Source organism: Schistocerca americana, chromosome 1 (assembly GCF_021461395.2).
Source record: "Schistocerca americana isolate TAMUIC-IGC-003095 chromosome 1, iqSchAmer2.1, whole genome shotgun sequence".
NCBI classification, from domain to species: domain Eukaryota; kingdom Metazoa; phylum Arthropoda; class Insecta; order Orthoptera; family Acrididae; genus Schistocerca; species Schistocerca americana.
The window spans coordinates 835,595,905-835,621,845 of NC_060119.1; the positions used below are offsets into that span (position 1 = coordinate 835,595,905).

A 25,941-nucleotide genomic window follows, 5' to 3' on the forward strand; every position below is an offset into this window, starting at 1 on the left:
CAACAACTTTTTTAAAGCTAATGAGCATCACACAAAATTTCAAATTTATTTCATTCATTACTCGCAAACAAGGGCCCATCTGGGTGGATGGCTGCAGGGTGTGATAATTGGGATCCAAACCTACATCACTGTATAGATCATTTCAAATACTTGATACCACCACTGGGAATCTCTACTTGTTAGAATCAGCTATGATATCCCTATTTAACACGTTATACCACAGAAACTAATTACCATACGAGTACCAAACTCAGTAGCATTAATGTCCACAGCATGGGGTGCACGATTTCCATGCATCATAGTGCCACCGTCCAGTTCCAACTATGACCATCATGTGCAGTGATCAGTCATCATTATTCGTAGTCTCACATACCTGACCAGTCACAATGCACTTGATGTGTAAACGTGAGCTTGGACAAAAGGAGCGTTATTGGTGAAGCCTTATTATCAAACCAACAGTAGTGCTGCAGTCGTACTTCGAGAATATAGTCGGCTGAAAGGACTGCAGAAGGATCCTCTTTCTCAACACGCTGTGCGGAACATGGTGAGGAAGTTCAAATCAACTGGAGAACTGGGTGTCGCTCCAGGAAGAGGCCGACAATCAGTCGCACCACAGGTGGTTGATGAAATTGCTGTTATTATGCAAACAACGATGCGAGCAATTCCATATAGTCAGGCAGTGCTCGTGCTATGTCATGACAGTTGAACGTCCCTTGGTCCACTGTACAGAAGGTGCTTCAAACCATTCTCAAATAGTACCCGTACAAGATCCATATCATACAGCAGCTTGCACCTCAGGATGCACAACAACGAATTAACTTCTCTCTCCACTTTTGGACAGATGAAGCTCATTTATCTCTGACAGGGATAGTGAACACACAGAATCACTGAATGTGGGAATCTTCACCTCCAGTCACCGTGCATGAAGTTCCTCTGTATGGCTTCACGGCTATGTTCATCATTAGCCCATTCTTTTTTGACCAGGTTGATGCTCAAGGAAAAAAGAAGTGCAGTGTGACTGGCTAGCATTGCTGTTATATGCTTCACCAGTACGTCATACTCGCCCTGCAGGAGAGGCGTATTGAACTCGACAGTTTTCATGCGAGATGGGGCCCCACGGCAGGTCGCTCTTGAAGTCACCTGCTTCTCTGAAACACATTTGGAAATGATTGAATTATCAGCCAATGTTTCCAAATGCTTGGCTGGTACGATCACTTGATCTCACTCCCTGCGATTTCTGGTTATGGGATACCTGAAGGACAGAGTTTACCAGGGGAACATTCACACATGTGCTGATCTGAAGCACAGTATGTCAAGAGAAGTAGCCAACATACCTATGGCCATGCTGTGTCTTGCTGCGCAGAATGCAATCCTGCACTTTCAGACTCTTCTGGGCACTGATGGGCACCATATTGAGCTCCTTTTGCAGCAATAATAGTACTGGTATCTAATGGTGTGAAGTACCATACCAGCACATTAAAGCTGCTTCAACGGAATTGATTCTGCATTATTTTTCTTCACCCTGTTTTTGACACTAATGCTGCCAAGTTTGGTACTCGTATGGTATGTGTCATAATGTGTTAAATAGGAAAAGTTTACAATACCAGAGAAGGAAAGTTGCTACACACGATATAGGGGAGACGCTGAGTTGTGATAGGCACAACAAAAAGAAACTCAGCATCTCCGCTAAATGATGAGTAGCAACTTTCCTTCCCTGGTATTGTTACATTCCATCCTGGATTTTCCATTGTTTGATAGGAAAAGTTTAGTTACAACTACTGCGTATTGTCTCAGTTTTGTACCATTTCTCTTAACAATATTTGCAGTTATGATTATCACCACCACCACAACCATCATCAGCAGTAGCGCTTTTGCTAGTATTATTTTCTAGCCTATACTGCTACTTCAAATGCCATATGTAGAGTGAAACCCCATCCAAAGTAATAAATGATAAAATATTTGTAAGGAATACTTAAGCAACAGCCAAAACAGGAATGTTGGCAGAAAACACTGACACCTGAATGTCACTGCGAAGTTGTTAGAAAGAATTACCCGAGTAAAGTCACAAAACGACAGTATGGATTTCTGTTTTTTTATGATTAAAAGATTACATTCAGATCCCATAAACTAGCAATACCCCAGCAGACAAGCTCAACCTGAGAGTTAAACTTACTGAAATCATCTGGTGAAAAAGAAAGACAAAAATAGAATTTAAAAAAATTAGATGTAAAATCAAACAATGAAAAATCCAGTATGGAATAATTTGAAGGCCTTTCTTGACTGAAAGCTTACTTGTTTGATGGTCTTTTGTTGCACCTATCTACACAGTGAGTAGCAACTATCTTTTTATAATATAGTCAAATTATATGTAAAAATGTACATTCTAAATGGAGACAGGCACTGACATAGAAATAGTAACATGTTGTTGAGGTCTTTGGTCCGAAACTTGTTTTATTGCAGCTCTCCACACTAGTCTATGCTCGAAATCCTTTTCTTTCTGTTACTACATTTCAACACCTTCCATCACACTTAACTTTGACATTTGCAAATTCCCGAAGCCACCTACACAATTAAAGGATCTAAACCTGCCACACTCCAACCCGCAGAGTGCCAGATTTACTGTTCTTGATTACAAAGTGTCCTCATTAGCTCTCACTCGGAGATTCAAACTACTTCCATAATACTTTACTTAAGGAGGATGTCACCACCATTAGACCAGTATAGTGGAGCTGCAAGTTTTCAGTAAATATAATGCCTATAGATTCCCCTTGCTTTCAGCTGTTCGTCGTACCAATATTCTTCAGTTGCAAGGCAAGATCAGTTAGTCAACGAGATTGTTGTTCCTGCAATGCTAAAAAAAGCTATTACTTCTCTTGACAAACCACCTTAGTTTGAGCTCTCCACAGATACCCTCACTGATGCAACTGCACTGTTGAGGCTTGCAAGCCACCTCAAAATGGCTAGGTCCATGACTGGTGGGGGTGGGAGGAGTGCTAACACAGAATGCAAATATGAAAGAGATGAATACGGTTGAAGACACTAAAGTACAGAAGTCTATCACTGATTGAGACAAGGTCAATATATAAAATTTATATGTGACTTATGAAACAAGTTTTGATTTGAATTTGAAGTAATTATTCACTAAGTTTCCATTTTCTTCTTTATTTTAATCACAGATAAAGAAACTCCAGTACGCATTTTTCTTATTCTTATACGAAGACCTGCATTCAGAAAGACCATTACTCTTATTCCTCACGTGACAAGTGACAAATTAAAGCATGAACAAAATAACTTCATGACCAGCATATTGTAGCAACTGGTGCAGGGTTGTTGGTGTGAAGTCAGCCACACACTGTAAGTCTCTGCGTGACACTCAAGAAAGAGCTATAATTGGCTAGCGCTGGTCTCTATTACTCAATTTGTTAAAATTTTAATCACAAATTTATTTTTTATTGAAACATATAACAGTGCCCAAGAGCCCTGATACCAAAATTAAATTAGCTCAAAAACTAAGATCGATAGATGAGAGCAACATTCGTGCCACTGTTCAGACCAATCAGTTCTATTGCTAAAAAGTGAAAGGAGGTTAGCATACCGAACGAAGAGATTGAAATTGTGTATTCCATTGAACAACATGTTTTCTGGTACTGGAATACCACAGGTTTAAAAACAGTCCTACAACAAGAAGATGCAGTTTTCAAACACGAATTAATGTTCCAGAAGGATCTGATGCAAAAAACATTCACACGCTTTTCACCAAATTCCAATGCACAGGTAGTGTGGCTGGTGATCTAGCAGGGAATGTTGGCCCCTGACAAATTGCAGCTATTCCTAAAAATGGTTTCTACAATTATTCACCAAAATCCAAGGAAATCTGTCTGAGGAAACACAGCAGAGGCTGGTTTGAAGTGTTCCAGCACACAGAAAATACCAAAACACAAATTAAAAATCTGAAGCCTCTACGCCACACCTGTCTGAGCTGTGCGGCAAAGGGCTGACTTTGTGAACCAGATTCTCACAATGGTTGATAATGAAGGATTTGATGTTGGCTCCATCTGGTACACAGATGAAGCTCTTAAACCTGGATGGAGTCGTGAATAAACAAGACTGGCGATTTTGAGGTTCCAAAAATCCCTGTTCAAGTGAAGTGAAACCACTTATATTCTCCCAAAGGTACTGTTTGGGCTTTTGCACATAGCAGATGCATTATTGGCCCTTCTTTCACACAAGATACGATCACTAGTGAAAGTTAGATTGCAATTTTGTAACAATTTTTCGCCACACACCTAATGTTGGAAGATCGACCAAGCACCGAGCGGTTTATGCAAGACGGGGAAAGACCACATCACACTCAACAGGTGTTTCGCTTCCTTGATGAATACCTCAAGTACATAGTCACTGTGATGGCTTATTTCAAATTTACTGGTGCCCAATCTGACTCTCTGTGACTACTTTTTGTGGGACACATTGAAAGACACTGTCTATTGCAACCATCCTACCTTAAACCGGCAATATATGTGGCATCCATTTTGAGACACTACAGGATCTGATGGTAAATTTCATTGTTCATTTGTACCACCTCCGTGCAACAAGTGATGGACATTTCAAAAAGATTGTAATGTGATTGCAAAGAGGTCTTAGAACTATTTCAAAACTTCTGTATAGAATTCTTACAGTTTCCACAACAAAATATACTTTTTGTATATCTCAATCTTAGTTTTCGAGATATTTAATTTTGAAATCAGGGCCTCCTTCAGTGGACGAGAGCGCGCGCGTGCGCTCGCGCTCTCACGCACACACACACACACACACACACACACACACAAAATGTATTGTGAAATCACAATATTGTGACCACATGTCAAAAGTCTGAATAGGTTCTGGAAGGTATTGACATGGGTATGGAGCCATGCTGACTCCAGTGTCATGGACAGATGGAACAGGTTTCTCGATTGAGGAACCATGGCACAAACAGCCAAATCAAAGTGGTCCCACACATTCTCAATAAGGCTTAAATATGTGGAGTTTGGTGGTCAGGGAAGTAGAGTAAATTTACCTTAAGTGCTCTTCGAACCATACATGTACAATGCGAGCTGTGTCCTACAAGTAGATGTTATTGTGCCAAGGAGAAAAAAAACTGCATATAGGGTGGACGTGTTCCTCAAGGCTAGATGCATACTTGACCTGATCCGCTGTGCCTTCCAGAATGATTAGTTCACCCAGGTAATGCCAAATAACATTCCCCAGACCAGAATGCTCCCTCCTCCAATCTGGACCCTTCGGACAACTTTTGCTGGGTATTTTGCTTTCAGAAGTTTCACGCCGTACACACAGACAGTCATCTGTCCGATGGAGCATAAAACGTGATTCATCTGGAAAGACCACCTGTCGCCACTCAGTGGGCATCCAGTTGCGGTACTGGCACGCAAATTTCAGCCATCGTCGCAAATGAAGAGTAGTCAGCATGGATGCCTGCTGAATCAGGCACCTGCTGCAGAGGCCCACACGCAGAAACGTTTCTGAACACTGTTAGTAGCCTCTTGGTTCATACAGACATCAGGTGTTTAACAGTTGCATACCTTTCATTCATACACGTCTCTGCAGCCATCATTCACCCATCATCTCCAAACTATTTGCAAATTTAGCCATTCGGAAATGGTTCCACCCTTGACCGAAAGCCAATTGTCATGTCCTTTTGGATGTCATATATATTGCTCCATTCTTGTATTGCAACAATGACTGCAGTGTTTTCCACCGGCTGTCGGAGTGGTTGTTGTACGATGATGACAACGTAGGTGATACTCAATTAATATGATAGGACTGTGTATAAGTTGCTCAAGTAATGAATAAATAGTCAAATACAATTGGGGATTGGGAAAAACACAATTCAGTCTGTTACTCAAAACAGAGAATTTAGAAATTAATGGAATAAATTTCATTATGGTCTAACAAAATAACATAAAATACACAATAACATAAAATATTTAATTCTTAATATGCCACAACATACCAATATGGCATCATAAGGAATTTGTCTTGTACGCCCTTCAAGGGCCTCTTCCAAGGCAAATAATGACACTTGAGCAATCCATTTTATTGTAACACGAAATACACGATCTTTGCCTTCACCTGGCAAAGTCACCTAAAAATAAGAAAAACAAAATGAAAACTTTGAAGGTAAACAATGGAATTCAAAAAACAACATTCATTTAACAACTCAATGAACCTACCTCCAACTCAACTCTGTCATTACCAATTGGTAATGGATCCCTTGTGTACAAATTATTTCGACCATCAAAAACAGGTTTTAGTGTTCCAAATATTTTGCTGTATGCGTGCACCATTGTCTCTATTATTTCACGGTTCACCTTTCTAGGGCACTTGTCTGGTTGAATATTAATGTCATAATGGTGGACAAACCCTCTTGGCATCGAAATTTGAAAATGATTTGCTCGCAATACAATAGGTCTTCCTTCCCGGCCAAGATTTGGTCTTCTAGGGCAATTAAACACTGTAAAACAGAAAAAAAACACATGTTGAGTTGCCAGCTTTCCAATCATTACAAAATTACAGCTACAAGAAAAATGCAACTTTAGATCACTGTATTTGACTACACCATTGCAATGGAGCAATGATTTCTTATTGTGTATTCAATGATAGATGCACAGCAATCTCTGATCTATGGAACAAATTATAGGGGATGAACAAAAATTAGAAATGCCAAAACACAACACATTACCGTTGCTAATACAGTGTAGACCCGTCTCGGAATGGATACATACAGGCCCCGCATAGTTTCCAAGAGAACCTTACAACATTCTTCCTGAAAAATAGTAGCTAGTTCAGGTGACAACAATGGAGATGGATAGTGATCACACACCCTTGTCTCCAAAGTAGGTCACAAAGGCTCATTAATATTGGAATTTGGTGACTGGTGGCAGGGAAGATGGAATAATTCATCCTCGTGCTTGCAAAGCCAGTCCTTGACAATGCAAGTTGTTTGAATAGTGGCCACGTTCGCAGCATCGCCACTAGGGAACACATGTTGTACCCTGGAATGGACCAGATGAGCCAAAATATGCACACAACCCTTGGCAATAACGCAAACTTGAAGAGTAACAGTGGAGCCCCTGGAATACCACAATATGACAGCCCAAATCATCACAGAATCCCTGCCATCTTTCACTCTTGGAACAAACTCCCAGAAGTGGGAAACAATATGGAACAAGACTCACCTGTCCAAATTACTTTCTTCCATTGCTCCATAGCCCAGGTCTTACAGTTTCAGCACCAAGTTTTCCTGTTATAGGCATTTGCATCACTGATGAGTGATTTTAGAATTCCAGCTTGTCCTGCAATTTCATGCTTATGGAGTTCTCTTTGTGTTATTTTTGTACTGACAGTGTTCGAAAGTGCGACATTCAGTTCTGTAGTAACTTTTGCAGCTGTCGTCCTCTTATTTTTCATCACGATCCTCTTCAATGACTCGTGATCACTCAATACATGCTTTCATCCAAGTTGTGACTTAAGGGGCTGATGTTTTTGTGCCTTTTACTTATATGATATAAATCTTTGATACCGTGTCTCTTGAAACACCAAACACTTAGGCTTGCTTGGTTATGGAAGCACACACAATTTGCCCGTGTTCGAATTCACTCAGCTATGACATAATGCACTTCCGACTACACAGAACACTGTTCTGACCATGACCGACACTTGTAACATTGGAGCCTAATGGGTCGGCAATCCCGTCAATGCCCAGGTCCTGAGGAAATTTGCTAAAATTTACAATTTTTTAATAAATACCTCTTTAGGCAGAATATCAGCTTAACCTTCTATCCTTCCTCTTTATGAATATGTGTACGTTTAGCGCAAATAAATTATACAGGGATTTGTAGGTATTACTCTAAAGATACTGTTTTTCAGCATTTTTATTTTTCCCCAAAGTGGACAAAATATTCATAAGTCGTAGGGAATGGTAGGCAATTGATTTAAAATCACTTGTCAGCAGGAAATACTAAATGCTTCATTTATAGGTCAAGTGATTTTATTGTGAAATGTTTTGTTTTTTTTTCCCCCTCATTTTTACAAATTAGAGAACTTTACTCGGTTATGAAATCTTTCAAAACACTTGTGAACACAAAGGCCTGTGTTAAATGGTCTATAGTAGTATCTGGCCTCTTTCCTCACTAACTTTCCTGCAGCTTTCCCTTGTTCCCAACAGACCTTGCCTCTTCTAGCTGGGTTTGTTTTCTTTTCTGTTGGTGGCAGTTTCTCAGGAAAATGGTGTGCTGTGAGTCTATTTGCACATACAACTCCAGATGCTGAATGTGTGTCTTTATTTAGTTCCGCTCCTTCTTTTTTAACCAACTGCTCCGCTAATTTACATATAAAATCTGCTAATGCACACTATTTTGATATTGTGAATAATGTTGGCATTCACAACTGCCGTCATAAAAATATGGAAGAAAATCTTTTTCCCCCATTTTACAGTCTTTCATTGGAAGGGATAGTAACTCATCAGCTTGACTCCTCTGTCAACACCTGTTTCAGACAAGTTTTAGTCTAGTACAACATCTGGCTTCACTACCTCAACATATCCGCTCATGGATTTTACACTGACATGCGAAGTAGTCATCTTATGCTATGTTGACAACATGTGTTCATCACATTTGTCTTTCCATTTCAAGCAGAAAAGGTGTCCTTTGCGACAAAATGTCATTTGTCCTTTCTTTATTTTTTGATTTATTAGGTCTCTAGGCAAACCTATCCTGTACTTCATCAAAGTTCCAACTCCCAATGTATTTCTTTCCCATAGTTCTTCAAGGACTGCAGGACTTGTACAAAACCTGTCCATGTATACCAAATATCCTTTTTCCAAGTAAGAGGAACATAGTCTCAGTAACAGGGATTTGACAGAATTGTCAACACTTCCTTTTCCTTCAGTATAAACTTCAGCATTGCACATGTAATCTGTTTGAGCATCACTTACAACATACAGTTTTATCCCATATTTCTCTGGTTTGTCTTTCATATTAACACAGAATCCAATTCTTCCACAAAAAGGACAAACTGCTTCATCCACAGTCAGATTTCATGATGCATAAAAGACTTCTCTGCATCTTTCTGTGAAAAGTCCCAAAAAGGTCTTATTTTACGCAGAGGGTCATGGCCTGTGTGGTATCCACAGTGCATTATTGTTCACATGCAGCATTCTGTATATGGCAAAAAATCTGCCACTAACTACTTCTGTTGTAGTACAAGAAAATTGAATCTTGCAACCAACAAAAGTAATAGGTCCTTGCAGTAGCTCCTGTTGTCCAGTTTCATTAGGTGTAATCGAAAATGTATCAACTGTCTTGTACACTGGCAATCTGCTCCTTCTTCTATACATTCTCCTCCTGTACGGCATGGCGATGTGTTTTGTGCGGCTGCCTTGGGTCGAATGAGCCTGCAGCTGCCTCAGTACCGGATGCTGCTACTGATAAGAACTCGGCGCGGCAGTTATCAGCGCCGTTGCGCAACCGGAAGTGAATTCTTCTGCAACACGCGTCTAGTAAAACTAGGGCGCGTGTTGCGCGGCAGCCTCGCTCTGCGGCTAAGTCCCGCTCAAGGTCACCCGCCTTACACAGCGGCATACAGCCAACGCACAGAGCTGAGAAGTAAATGACGAAGCAAGCACAGGGTCTTCAGACCAAAATCCCTAAGTTCAGGTTTCTTCACAACACACACATGCAAAATGATTGCAAAAAATTGATATACTTCATGTATCCTCATTGCTCTCCATTTCTTCCATGAAGATTTTTGTTTGATTCTGTTCTGATGGCAAAGTTCAGAAACAGTATAAGTAGCATATATTTTTGTCCCTGACTTTACTTTTAGAAACGTGCTGTGATCAAAAAACTGCTACAAACCATCTAGTTCCATTGATAATGTATCAACAGGAACCTGAATTCCACTCGTTTCTTCAAACAGAGATAATTCAGGGAGCGCATCAAAATGACAACGTTCATTATAAAGGGCAGGCTATTGAAATGAACGACAAACTTGACTAATAGAAACTTGTGCATTAGCTTCTTCATACTCACTACCATTGTTTCTACCAGTAGTACAAGTTTCACTCTCCAGCTCACATGAGTCATCATTGTCTTCAGAAAAATCGCCAGTGTCATCCGAAAGATAGTCAAGTTTAATCTCTACGTTTGACAAGTGATGTCTGTTAGCCATATTTACTATTTATATGTTTTACACACGGGAAGGATGCACACAATCCCACAACACAGCAGCCGACATAGAACAAAATAACCTTCAATAAAATTCCAAGCGCGTAACATTGGTACCATTCAAGAAAGGCTGGCACACACTAGCCATCAACAGTGCACTTATGACAAGCCAAACAATTATTCTCGCCACTTACAAATATGGAACATGTGTACAGCAATGCACTGTGCAGGCTTGGCTAGCATCTGCGTTTATGTTCAGACACACATTTCTCACAGCGTTATCCTATTTTTGTCCAACCCCTGCATCGATCATAGTGTAAATATTGCTCTCAGCACTACTTCAACTTTTTAATTTTACACATAACTTCTAAACAAAAAATAAAATGCTGTACCAACCACTAAGTACTACTAAATCCAGACTCGCACATTAGTAACTGTAAGGAACACTGAGTCGACAGTTCTTTCTTATATTACTTTTTAACAATAAATCAATATTTGACAGATCCTATAAGAAAGCAACATTAATGAAGTTATTGACATGTTATAGAATCACGAGAAAGAACTGCTGGCAAGTACTTACCAACAGGAGAATTGTCAGCACTGCCGATACACACACTTAAAAGTACCGCACACAACACTATCTTAGCTCTCCGAATTAATAATTCCTTCCTGGGGAAGGGGGAGGAGGAGGAGGGGGAGGGATATATTAAGGCAGTGATCTGTCTCTCCTTTTTAATCTTCCCCAATCTGTAAAACTTTCCTCTCTGAGGAAGGAACTCTTAGTTCTTAAAGCTAGGACGTGTGTCTATTCATAGTGTTGTCATCTCTCTGAAGGTGAGTACTGATCAATAGTTCTGTCCTATAATTTATATAATTTTCTTAGCAGAATTTTCCTTTTAAAGAAATTACTGATTAGCATTCATTTACACATCAAGTGTACCCAAAACGTATGAGGTTTCTTACTACTAAAATATAGCATCAACATGATGTTTCATATTTCCTAACACAGGCTCCTCTACAAGTTGCACAGAGGACCTAGCAGCAAAAATTCTGATACGGAACCCATGTCTAGGAATGTTCAATTTGTATATGAAATAAGTCTGAAGATGGGATCAATTTCAAACCTCCTGCTTCACAACAGGCACACAAACAGAGAAGAGGGTGCCACTGTCAGTCTGTTTTGTAAACAGGTACACTCACAACTACAAAAACTACTAGGGTTGACTGTGGTGCTTAAGACATATCGCAGTTTCAATTTTGAAGAGGATGTCACTGGTTACGTAGAAAGAACCTGACAATGCATACTTGTGAACACTACTCATCTCATGGGCTCCTGTAGAGCACACTGGTCACAGCTCGCTGTTTCCAGTGAGATCTGAAGTGGAGATCTGAAAGTACCCCAATCTTCAGAAATAGAAAACACCTGAACTGCAGATTTCTGAACATGTGTTCCTTATCAAAACTTTATCTAAGTCAGGGTGTACATGCGGACAAGGAAAAAAATTCCTGGATTTTTCCCAGATTTCCCGGTTAAAAAAAAACACTTTCTCCCGGGTGGAAAAAACACTTTTGCTGTGTTAAGTGACAGTATACTTTCCGTCAGAACTGTAAAACTTATCAATCCTTTGAATGGTTATGGTTTATACACCTGTGTAGAACTTCCCAGCACTTTAGAAAAAGAAACCAGGGGAAAAAAACACGTTTTGGAAAGATGTGCATGTATGCTGCATATTTTCGTATTATTTAAATTTGAATTCCACTAAACACCGCATGTTACTTTCCGAAGCATCAAAATCAAGAGTGTGATGTACCTTTGTAAGCCAGTGATAGCTCATGTCACGTGATCTCACCAGCCGATGACAGCGAATATTCAGAACATAGGACATGTTATGTAGTCAGCCAATAGCAATATCACTGTTAAGTAGTGCAAACACACAAATAGGAAAAGTTAATGGTTTAAATTAGTATACATAGTGTTGCTAAAAGAACAACAAAACTTTTACATATAATATTAGTCTCTAAGATTAATAAGCTGCCAGAAAGCTAAGCTTTCACTTATAATGTTGATCTTTTTTGCGCATGTTACAATCTAATATACATTACACAAATGTTACAATTTTTAATAACGACGTAAGTGTCTGATTTTCTGGGCTCAAAATTCTTCTAACTGGCTCGTCATCAAAGAGCTGATTTTTAAATGAGGAGTCAAATGCTCTGTGGTTTAAGAAATTCATCATACATTCTCACACACAGTTCATCTTGCGTAACAGGAAATTTACTTTGAAAGTAACGCTTTTCTTACCACCATTCGCAATATTTTCCCGTGACCTGTCAGAAGCAGGTTTGTTCCAGCAGTTGCCATAGAGTGCCAGATAACAGGTGCCACTGTGCTTGCGCAGCTATGATAATGTAGGAAGCCCATATGTTGGTATGTGTAAAACATTAAAAGATCTTACATTATGTCATAAAAGAAACAAGACATCAGAGGATACTCTGAGAGCATCGGAATTTCATGAACCAAACTAAAATGCATGCTCCAGCTTAAAGTGCACATTCGTATAGCCAGATTTCCAATGAAGTAGGCCTCAACAATAAAGTAAGCTTTAGTGTGCTTTTCAGGATGTAAATTTTCTCGATTACCAGTATTGTATTATCTCATGTTTGGATCTTTATCATGGCACTACGCCATACGTACTAGGAGATGAAAACATGCACTTGAAATGCTGTGAACAGTTGAAACTAGCCAATAGTATCAAATTAAACACTTTGTTTAAAATAAATTGACTGAGCAGCGGAAAAGATCAATAAAGCCAAATTTCTGTAGCAAACCGACAAAAGAACTTCATTGTTCTGCAAGGTGATTAATACTAATAACACATTTTAGCCTTCCATAATTATGAGAATGTATTTTAATTCACTTGATAGCTACCGGCCACAGAAATCCATTCTGTTGCTATTTGATGCGAAAGCAGTAAACGAAGAGGAAACAGCAAAATTGCTAAACATAAACACGGTTCAGGAGGAAATTACCCACCTCCCAATTACAACTCAGATTGCTCTGCGCATCAGCCCCAGATTTATAATATTTCCGAACCGGGGCAATACTAGATAGTGCCCCTCTCACCCCCACGTCCTCCCCGAGCTTTTGAGATGGGACTTATCAAAAATATGTTCATCTTTCTGAAGAGTCTGATACATAAAACATATATGTTCAAGGACATGTAAGACATGTTATTTGGTCTTAGGTATGACAAAGTGCAGCACCATTTTTCTTCACACAGTATTATTCTATTGCACGTCACTGTATTTCTTTGTGTGGAATTCAAACGTGTATATTATATAATGGATGCCATCAACCTATATTCAGGACAGGTTTGACATCCAACCCCTCTTTAAAAAACCTCGCCATTAATACTGGATGGGATTATTTGTAACTGAGAGAACAATAACTCTTCAGAAAATTTGCACTCTTTATTACCTATTAGCTAATAACTTGCTGTTTTGTGTGACATAAAATTAAATATAGGATATATAAAATCAGTAAAGACAAGAAACAAGCAAGACAGTATACATTTCTTCAATCCTTAGGTCCTAGAAATTTTTTCTCTCTATCTTGCTACAGCTTTACATAGTGTGCTTTCCTCTTTGCGAAAGAAACTATTACCTCATCAAAGTTCGTCAAATGTTTTGCTACATGAAAAATCTAAATGTCTTTATCTAATACTGAAAAAGCTGTTAATACAAATAGCACCCAAAACTGGTGTGGTTTCTCAGTCTCATTACATCTATTTTGTCACTGTCTGCTAGAAGACACAAAATAGGCCTTTCTAATATTGCGGCCATTGTAACATACATCAAATTAATGAGACTGTTTTGGCACAAATGGTCGTTTCTATAACACGACAGAATATAATTCACGAAGTACCAATATCAAATGCCCCCCCCCCCCCCCCCCTCTGCCCATCCCCTAGATCCAGGCCTGCTGCTGGCAGCTTGGGCACACTAGTAAAATTTTTCCAGGTACCATATGCCTGTTTTCTGCTACTGCTTGTACAGCTAACAGCCACACTTCTGTATCCAGAAGGGGGAGAAGGTACTACTCATATGCGACTCAACAGCGCACGCGCAAGAACCTGTTCACAACTGCTCAAATGAATCTAAGGTGAACAGTTGTGACGTCGCACTCATCGGACGCAATTTGTTATGAAGCATTGCATAATCTTCCTAAAGCCTTTTGCACACACTGCTGTTGGCAGACACTTGTATGAGTACTGTGTTTTGTTATTGTATACGGTGCATTTACAACTTAAGTTTTATTTTTTGTTTTTTCTCTCATTCATTTTTTACTGCTGCAGTATTATTCTTCAGTAGCACAATACAGTAATATCCTTCGTTAGAGTATCGGTTCTTACCATTCAAAATTAAAAAGTTCAGCTGAAAACTAAAACAATGAAAAATTCTCGGTATTCTAAAAAATTCCTGGGTTTTTCCCTGTTTTCTCCCGAATGAAAAAATTCCCAGGTTTTCCCAGATCTCCCGGTTGTCCCGGGTCGTACACACCCTGTACGTCCTCTCTACATCCCGAAGAAGCCTGTAATAGAAGTTCTATAATGCCCTTCATGCAACCCCTCCCTCCCCCTCCCCATACACATACTTGAAAAAACCAAATACTTTTTGTTGGGCAAATTTATATTTTATAGATCGAAATAAATATATGGCATGGCAAAACACATCAATATTAAAATTATAAGCTGGAATGGGACTCCAAACAACAGTACCTCTTAGATCAACAGGGTGTTAAAAAAAAACACTGATAATGCATAGGTTGTTGTGTGGGAAGGCAAACTGATTGGTTTTCAAGAAGGAATTCATATCCAGAAATGCACGGCTTGGGCATGGAGGACATTGAACTCAGAGAACAAACAATTGTGACAGTTCAGATTTGTTTTATTGTCTGATTACAAAAGGTATGCAGCCCTTTAGCCATCCGTGTACTGCATATGGGTGACCAGAGCCCAAAACATTCCCACTAATGTGTCACATTCCTTCACACAGCCCTTGTGCTCATCCTACTGCGGACTTTCTGTGGTTTGCCATGTTGTTGACAGCACCGCGATATGTACCAGTAATGGCTGCAGAAATGACCAACATGGTGCTTTCACATGGCAAAGCGGATTGCAAGGGGACAGTTGCTGCAAGACTGTATGTAGAACATTTTCCAAGCAGACATACCCCATGCCATTTCATGATTCTGAACATAGAGGAAGGCATCAGAGAAATGGGAAAGTTGCACTTCTGCCTGAGGTGTGTACACTGTAAAGTAAAGCAGTAACGCTTGCTTGGTACTTGCAAATACTATATCCAGTAAACTGTCCGTCCTCTGGTAGGTGCTGAAATGTGATACAAGTTGTCCATGTTCCACTCGAGCACTACAGATGGTGGAGAATGCATTGAAAATGTTTGACGATTATTCAGCCACTAGCACTTGGCAGATGGCACAGGCACTGCACACAGGTAAAAGTGCCATGTGGCACGTTGTCCACGAACAACGGCTCCATCCATACCATCTGCAGGAAGTCCAGGCATTACAGGAAGAGAACTGCCCACGATGGGTACAGTTTGTGCAGTGGTATTTACAATACATAATCCAGCCACAATTCCCGAGCTTGGTGCTACTCATGAATGAATGCACATTTACTAGAGATGGCATATTATACAGTTGTGCAACATGCATGTTTGAGAGGACGAGAATCTGCAGGCAATTAAAGATCACCAACACAGGGTCGGTATTAACATCTGAGCCAGGATAATTGGTGACTGTATCAATGGGCCATATCTATCGCCAAACACACTAACAGGACTGCTCTTCCCCACATTTATCAGAGATGTTTTGCGTACCCTATTGAATGCAGTGCCACTAGATGTTTGAGTGGACATGTAGTGGCGACAAGATGGACATCCAGCACACTCTGACGTCAAAGTGCAGAATCGCCTCTACGTTGCATATCCCAATTGATGGATTGGTAGAGGAGGGCCAGTTCCGTGGCCAGTACCGTTGCCAGACATCACACCTCTCAACTATTTTCTGTGGGGTAGTATGAAGGGTGTGGTGTACGGCACACCTGGAACATCAGCAAAGGACCTTACTGCTCGACTCCATGCAGCAACTATAATAATTGAAAGATGACCACATGTATTGGCTCATGTGCTTTGCGGCTTAGCACTGCTGATGCAGGCTCTGCACTCACATAGAAGGTACACAATTCGAAGCCAATTTGTAGTGCAAACAGCACAATGTGCTACTCATGTTTAGTTTACTGATGTAAAGTGGAATGCACACTCATCTCAAACTTCAATGTTCTCCAGTGTCCAAGCTCTGCAATTCTATATACAGACTCCTCCTTGAAAGCTGATCAGTGCGCCTTCCCGCACAGCATATTAAGCACTCTCTCTCTCTCTCTCTCTCTCTCTCTCTCTCTCTCTCTCCCCCCCCCCTCCCCCGGTCCCTCTCTCCTTGTCACCCAACCCCCCCCTTTTTTGGGGGGGGGGGGGGGGGCTTTATTTTGCACCACAGTCAATGCTAGGAGGAAGGATATGGCAGAGATCAGCTGAAAGTCACAGCAGATGGACTGTTTCCAAAATAATTTAACTTTCTTCCAGTAACGGTGTGAGCACTGTTATGAAACTCCCTCACGGTTTAAAGCTTCCTACCACACCAAGAGATAAACTCTGACTTTTGCGTTAAATTACATGCTGAACTCACTGTGCAAGCTTTATGGCCAATTCATTTTGTCGTCTACAAAAAAGGATATTGTAAACCTTCAGGGCATCATCATCCGTAACACTTTTTTACTTCACGACAAAGAATTTCCTTGCAACCAGTTTACATCACAAATTACTGAAACTTAATTATCATTGCAACTATTTTTCCCATTTTTAAAACACACTGCAGATGATTAAAACACTCACTCATCACATTCTATTCATTAACAGGGTGAATGTTTGTGAAGGTCACCCACTGGCTGGCATTTTGAAGCAAAATTCATATAATACTGAAAATCTCACGACTGATGCAATTTTCCTGAGAACCATTGCATATGGCTGCTGCAGAGTAGTATGCTGTGCTACAATGCAGTACAATACAGAAACTGTCACTCCTCCCTATTCAAAACATGACAACAAATTAGTTATTTGCCCTCATGCGAGTGATACAAGGGCAGACTAATTCATTTAGTCACTTATGCAGCAACAGCCCAGGGAAGAAACTTTAAGGAAGTTAAGAAATACCACACAGATACATCAAGGAATGTCCAGTGAATTATAAGGTCAACCACAAGGGACCTAAAGCTGGCGGGAGACAGAGCTGATAATCCCTCTTAGGCTGCGTTCACAGTGTCACCAGCAATGGTCGTCAGACACAGTCGCCAAGGTCGCCTGAGAACGTTGCCCAACAGTGTAGTCATAGTGTGTCCGACCTCCTTCGTCAGTTTTGGCACAGTCAAGCAGGTTAGGTTAGAATCTGTTCTATGTATGAAGTAGGTTCGATTTCAACCTCTTAAGAGTGAGCAGATAGCACCATGCCACTGTGCTTGGATAAGAGTCTTGTGTAGTTGCTTCTGCTATTAAGACACCAGATGCACGTGAATGCGCTTTCCTGTCTCGTGAAGAACATGGCGAGTAATTTACACCGAGTCCTCTGTTATCAGAATAACAAGGCAAGTTTTATGAATATATGAGATGATGAGAGAAATGTTTTGTTAGATACTTGAGATAATTCGTGGTGGTCTTGAAAAGCAAGTTATAAACACACTATTTCACTGTATTTATTTAAAGTTGTACGTCTGCACATCAATTAACATTCAATGACTGCCACTTAGCACATGAGTAAAAAATGAGCATAAAATGTAGCATAAAATACTCTTATAACCAAAAGCACTTGAAAGTGGAAATACATACCATACACCACATTTGCAAACTACATATCAGAATGACTACCCTACAGGTACAAAACACCAGTAAGCAGTAATAATAATTTGTAGACAATCAATGACAACCTACAAAAAAAGATCCAGCTACAAGCATATACAATACTCCACCCATTCTACTTGAACAAATTATTTTTTGAGGTTATAATCTACACTTAAAATTTCCCTTAAACATTTTGCCTATTTGAGGTTTCAAATAAATCTGCAATTTCAGTCCATAGATTCTGAACTACATCCTAATTATGATATTTTCATCCTCAGGAAGCCACAAACTCATTATTTCTTGGAGTAAACTTATCAGTTACTCATGTTCCATATTTCGCATGTGAGAACATCAGTCGATTTGACCGAAGAAAACAAACTGATCTGAATTTCGCCGACTGTCATCCAAAGTCTATACGTTTGGGAGATAAGATCAGCTTCAATAGTACGCGTGTAGCAGCGTACTGATTTGAAATGATCGGCCATCTCTGGCCGATGTCGATCATCGGTGGTATCCACTGACATCGGAGCCACTGTGACCACAGCCTTACAGAACAGAAAAGTCATGGTTAAGATTATATTGTAAGCTGTGAATGCTCATATGTAGACAGTTATTAGGTGTGCTTGGGAGACTCAAACAAAAGTCCTACATTCTAAAGCTATACTAGTGTTTTGGCAATGAAAGAAGACCTGAGTGGGAAGTTTCTTCTCATGCTAGGCTGAATGATATTGCACTGGATAAGTTTAGCCATACTACCACAAAAGTCTTAAATAAAAACCACTGCAGGAGGTTTATCTTCTCGCTGAATAAACCTGTCAACATTAGATAATCAGCGGATGCAGAAAATGAATGGAGAACAGAATATAAAAACTTGATACAAGTAAGGTACCCTATGCTTGAATACTCTTGCAAAGGAATAACTTAGATTAATTAAGGATGACATCTTTTACAGAGTGGTAAGGAGACCAACAATTGTGGCCACTGACAAATGCAGAAGCATCTTTGGTAGAGTATGAATACGGGCACCCAACATGTTTGTAAGATTTGATTTACATGTGTAAGAAAGAAATTCAAAAGAATGATATGCAACAAGAATGTAACTAGTAGATTAATGTGTAATACATATAGTGTTCCTTCACCAATTCAAAGTGTGTAAGGAAATAAATTTTATGCCATACAATCTAAGACACTCACTGGGCAACTCAGGAGGCTGCGGGGGTTGATGAGGTTGTTGGGGGGGAACAAGACCCATTGCGCCAGGGGGGACTGCCACTGCCCCTGGAGGCCCCACTTGACCAGGGGCACCCGGTGGAGGGCCAGGTGGAGGAGCTGAAACAAAAACCACAAATAAATTTGAAAGAACACACACAAATAAATTTACATTGCACAATAATAAATACTTTATTTTAGAATACAAGATGCTTACAGTAAAGACTCCTAATTTACAACAGGTCAGTGCTAACACACATTGAACTGTGGAACATTTTACAAGAGTAAATATTTGAACTTGTTAATGTAAGAAACAGAGGGTCTTGACGGACAAAAGATGTCAAATCACAAATATGCAGTTTTTTTTAGGATATGTGGTTTTAGGAGTCTGCTTCTGCAACAAAAATAATTTTCTCCACAATGAGTGAAAAGTATTCACTGCTACTGCTGTCTTTTAATGGCTATAAAACAGAAAAACATCTATACATTAGAGATTGGCGGTACAGTTAATGTCCTCCACCTGTGTGCGTTGAAAGGTTTGTTGCGACAGCAATTACAATGTCAGAGGAATGAGTGTGTTTTCTTTCTCTTTGTACCTACCTCCTCTGATTCTTACATGTGCAAAACCATTACAACTGCAAATTGTCAGTGTGTCTTTGTCAGCATATCCAAAAAGTAAAAAAACATTTTCACAACTCACAATTTGCTTTAAATGGTGTAAAAAAGCCATAAACCTACCTCTATCTAGTAAGTTTCACATGCGCCCTCTAGCGGTTTTTTTTTTACTTTTTTTTTATTTAGTAAATGGCTTTAGGTGTCAATTGTATCTAGTCAGTTCAATAACTTTGTTGAAATGCTAATATACTGAAGAAAATGAGGGCCTGTAATGGGCAGTGGTTACATTTGTGGCCACTGTGTTCCGATAAGTTGGCTACCGTGTCCCTAGTTGATTATCTTTGACTGTTATGGAGAGACATGTTTTTATATCTGTGGATAGTCAGTGGCTGCCTGTTGTTCAGTACATGCATTTTAAATCATAATTTACTCTTTTTTGCAGGAGAATTTTTCATCTACAATTTTTTATTGTGTACTTTGAAAATTTATTATTATAATGTTACTGTTTAAACAGTGATATCTGGGAACTATTTTGTATAAATCGACTGTTTACAAACATACACATTTGTGGACACAATGCAATAGGTAACATAACCTGAAATACAACGTAACCACAAGTGTCTCAATTATAAAATACCGTTTTTGTCATTTTGTTACTTCCTTTTATTTTACATTTTCTCTTTCAACATTATCAAAAATGAATCAAAGGAAAACATTGAGCCCAGAGGAAATTTTACTCACTTTAGATTCTACTGATGCCAACCGATCTGATTTGGACGTAATTACAAGTGATGAAGACAGTCATATTCCTGATTACGATTCTGATGATGATAGTGTTGTTGGTGATAACATTGTTGCTAGTGGTGATTTAGCTGTTGATAGTGTAATTCAGTCAATAACAGTGCAGACCAATACTGCAACTCCAAGTACAAGTTCCACAGTTTCGAATTCTCCTCCCCGTATTATACGATATCCAAACAAGTACAATGACTTCGTTGGTAACATTCCTGCATTCTGTGGCATTTACAAAAGTAATAGTAATCCTTCAGTAGAAAAGACACCATATTTTTACTACTGCAATATAATATACTCCTGAAGCACTGGACATAATAGTTCGGGAGACAACACAGTATGCTTTTTCAAATGGTGAATGCAATTTCTCTGTATCAGTAATTTAAATTCATTGCTTCTTAGCAATTAATTTGATTATGACATACATAAAGTACCCAAACTATCTTATTTACTGGTCAAGTAACCCAGCTTTGAGAATGGATCTTACTGCTGACATTATGTCACTACAGAGATTTGAGAAAATAAAAACGTATTTACATTTTGTGGACAATGACGAAATCCCTGAAAACAACACTGACATGTTTGTGAAGGTGAAACACATTTTGGACATACTGAAAGAGCCATTTTCAGGGGCAGTAACTCCTACTGAATATCAAACTATAGATGAAATGATTATCCCCTTCAAGGGTAGAAGTATATGAAGTCTAAATCCTAAAAGTGGGGATTCAAAGCAGGGGTACACTCTAGCTCAGATGGATACATGACATTTTTTGAGATGTACCAAGGGAAGAGGCAGGAACAGAATAACACACTGAGCCCTAACTTTGGTCCTATTGGGAACACTGACATAAGATTGTGCCAGGGGCTAGAAGGAAAGAATCACAAGATCATTTTTGACAATTTATTCACAACAATCCCACTGCTTTTGTATCTGAAGCAAAAGAAAATTCATGTATTGGGAACCATAAGGTCAAACAGACTGAAGGGTGCACAGAGTAAATTGACCAACAGCAAAGCTCTAATGAAATCAGGTCGAGGTTCAACGTCTATTGCTACTTCTAATGACAATATTACGGTTGTGCGATGGGTGGATAGAAACATTGTCCACATGGTATCTACCTTCGCTGGAGGGACACCAACTGATACTCTGATACTGTCAAAAGATGGGACGTGAAGAACCATGCTTGCATAGATACAGAGAGGCCATATGCTGTAGCATGCTACAACAAATTCATTGGCGGAGTAGACGTGACAGACCGGATGGTTGCACACTACCCTCACACAATGAAGAGCAAGAAGTTTTATTTGAGAATATTTTTTCCACTTTTATAATGTTGCACTAGTAAATGCATGCATTCATTACAAAAGAGACACTGAAAGAAACATTTATTTTGTCGAATTCAAGGCATCAGTTGCTACAGCAGTTATAGAGTTCAGAAGCCTGCAAAGGAAGCGTGGCAGACCATCAAACACCCCTGACAACGCTCACTTGAAGAAACAGCAACGCACTGGATGTTCTGCACATATAAGACTGGATGGAATTGGCCATTACCCTGAAAAAAGGAATGTAAGAATCCTCCTAGGTGCAAAGTTAAAACTGCAAAAGAAGAACAAGATACATTTGGAAAAAATGCAAGTTTCCTGTTTGCCCGGAATGTATGGAGTTCTTCCACAATACATGATGTGAAAAATTTCTTGTTACTTGAATTTTTCCACTATTTATCACATTTTTTGGTTTCTTTAGGTTTTCACCACATTTGCTATTATGTAACATGCTATGCACCATGTACACAAATGTGGCCATTTCCTATTTTGATTGTTGTACAGTAAATTGAAGCATTTGTTGAAAAAATATATTTGTAATGACTTCCTTACATCTCAAATATAGTGTTAAAAATAATTGTCAAAATCGAAATTATTAAAAAAATTTGTCCCTGAAGAGTTTAAGCACTACTGACTGAATTAGATTTGATGGAAACATGATCTGACTGGTACACTACAAGAAGGTTAAGATAATTCAGTGCTGTACAAATAGGCAGTTTCAGCACACCTGAGAAGTATAGTGCAGATTTTTGAGAATGTTAAGAATTTCCTAAAAAGTCATGTGAATTGTCACACCTGCCACTTCAAGGTAAAGTTTCTTGTACATGATAGTAAGAGCATCTGAACAAATCAACACTATTGACTGATCAAAAAAAGTTGCAGACTTACCTAGTAATTGGCACCTGAGAAACCTGTAGTGCAGCGTAAAAGAACTGTTTAAAGACTAAGCTTAATTATTATCTCATACATTTCAATCTTTTTCAAAATATTCTTTTTTATGTCCTATAGGGTTAGTAGTGCACACATCATTCCAAACACAAGATACAAGGACCCAAATCACTCATTTAATTGCTCTGATTTCAAGACACCAGAATAACGATGAAGTACACAAGTGATGAACTGAGCAATTTGCTTTTGATTTGCAGTAGGATACAACATAATTCAGCTGCTATTAAGACAAAGTATACTGTCTATTCTCCTGGCAGCCTACATCCCATGCCTAGAACTTGAAGCAATAAATACCTGCAGAATACTAGCTGCTATGCACCTCTAAAGGTCAACACTGACCGGCCACAATGCCGTAGGATAGCCCTAATGGAGGAGGCATTTTGACCAGTTGTGGAATGTTCACCAGTTATAAATACTCAAAGATTAGCTGCCTGTCATCAAATGCATCAGTCATCCTTGTGGACAACAGTAACTGAACAATTAGAGCCCTACCGCACTGGGACACCACAGCAGGTCTGCTGGCCAGTCTGCTGGCAGTGCTCTGCTCTGCAGCACAAGACACCAGCAGAGATGTGAGAGGAATGCCCTAAGTCTGAGCTCAGTAGAAGAGCTAGTAGCTTTGTGTGAAAGTTCAAAATAAAAAGAGAATGCAGGAAAAGAAGTTCTGGATACTTCCCTTCACTGCTGACCATAACAAACGGGTTATTTCACACACTGTACGTTGATTTTTAAGAAATTACAATGTTAAATTTGTCAGTTTCATGAGAATGTCAGTAGAGTCAATTGATGAGTTAGTGGAGATCTGTCGAGATTAACTGAAGAAAAAGGACACTCTTTTAAGAAAAGTAATCTCACCAGAAGAAAAGATTTTCATGGCCTGTCTACTCAGTAGCTATTTTTGTTGTCTGCAGCAGTATTTACAGTTTTGGTTGTAAGTGTAAAGTACACCCAGAAGTGATTTTTTTTTCAGTTTTATTTAAAAAGTACTTTATTACTATAAATTCAGTTTACAAATAAATTCTGTTTACAAATGTTTTAGACAAAACATAGGAAATCTGCCTCACCTGTTTACCTATTTCATTTCTTCAAATAATTGTAGGGTGTCTGATGTAGCAAATGCTTCAGCATCGCCTACTGCAGCAAGAGATGTAGCTGTGCTATGTCAGTATGGAATTAGGTTTTGAGGAAAACCTCCCTATCCCAGTTAGTAAAATGTTCTTTCTTTGTGGTGTAAAGTAGTTGTGATTGGAGTGGAGCATCAGGAACAGGCTGTGACTGAGGATCGATCATTTCCATGATCTGCAGCTGGCCATAGTCCCAAAACAGTGTTGCCATAATGTGACTCTAATGTGGAGGGGCTTATTCTTCGAACTGGGCTTCATTATTTCTCATAATTCCCAACACTATTTTTCCAGTTCACATTTTTAATAGCCCAGAGATATGGTGTCCCAAATAAATACATACAAAAAGAAAAGTTATATTTTTATCTGTTAATATTATTTGATTTTATGCGTTTGGTGAAATTTAACTGCAATATTAATGTCAATGCCATAAGTATTTATGTAACATTCGTGTTATTATCAGGGCACTTATTACATGGCATTTCCTTCTGGTGTTTGCTTTCTGTAGCTCGGCAAAATTAATCTTCTGCTTCCCGCTGCTACGTTCCTCGAAGGCTATACGTCCAAAACAAATTCAGATTCCTTGGAGTACAATGTTCAGAAGCTGTCTATGCAATTACGCCTCTCTAGACTGGAATCTGGTACTATTGTCTGTACAAAGGAAACCTCAAAAAGGAGGTTGGTTGATGGATTCAGGGGAGGGGACCAAACAACGAGGTCATCAGTCCCATCAGATTAGGGAAGGATGGGGAAGGAAGTTGGCCGTGCCATTTCAACGGAATCATCCCGGCATTTGCCTGAAGCAATTTACAGAAATCATGGAAAACCTAAATCAGGATGGCCAGACGCGAGTTTGAACTGTCATCCTCGCAAATCCGAGTCCAGTGTGCTAACCACTGAGGCATCTTGCTCAGCCAAAAAGAAGGAAAATACTTTTGTGATCAACAAAAATTCTCCCAGAAACGTTCTGATCAGGTACAGACTCGTGGATTTTCTTCCAAGTCCATCTGTCCGAATGTCTATTCTGATATGCAACAGGTCAGGATTTGTACACACATAGAACCACTTGAAATAAACTCATAGTTCCCTTCCCAAATTAAACAATGATTCTTTTTCCATACTCTTCTTATTTATCACAAATTAGCTTTTGTCTATAACTTATTTCAACTTTATCAATCGTTAACTATTAGAATTTCAAAAATTCTCAAGATGGCTGACTTCCAACAGCACATTCCATCTGTGTTAGTTCGTTTATTCATTGCTTATTTGCAAAGTCCAGAGAAAAGCATTATGCAACACAGAAGGCATAGGTTCTCTCTCTGTCACAAATTGGAGATCATCTGTCATGTAAAATTTTTTGTTTATAGTTATGTGACTTGTGCGTCACTATATACCTACTGTATTGTTTAAACTTTCCCCTGGTGTACCAAAGATTTCATTCATTGTAATGTAAACAAACACACACACCAGACAGATAAAAGATGCAGTGTAAAAGCTATCCATAGCGCTCATGTGGACAGAGAAAACTAGGTAGGGGTGAGCGGGAAGTGACGCACAGCAGCTCTGCTAGTATCCTGGTACAGGAGCAGCCATAAGCCACCACGTATTCTACTGGCAGGGCTGGCAAGACCTGTTGGCAGAACATCGTAGCAGCCACTCTTCCAGCAACACTGCAACACCCACATACACGCCCAGTGTGTCAGGCTCCGTCACATCCCATGCTTCTGTCTGACGTCTCTGCC

The 25,941-nt window shown here is 39.4% G+C and overlaps 1 protein-coding gene across 1 annotated transcript in view; it reads right to left on the reverse strand.

Annotated features, from left to right (window-relative positions):
- LOC124613151 (protein argonaute-2) overlaps positions 1 to 25,941 on the reverse strand; it is a 222,587-nt gene that overhangs the window by 149,599 nt on the left and 47,047 nt on the right. The window contains exons 3-5 of the mRNA XM_047141779.1: positions 19,386 to 19,520; positions 6,231 to 6,511; positions 6,011 to 6,142 (exon numbers count right to left, since the gene is read on the reverse strand). Of these exons, the coding sequence (XP_046997735.1) occupies positions 6,011 to 6,142; positions 6,231 to 6,511; positions 19,386 to 19,520 (548 nt within the window). The remainder of the gene's footprint in view (positions 1 to 6,010; positions 6,143 to 6,230; positions 6,512 to 19,385; positions 19,521 to 25,941) is intronic.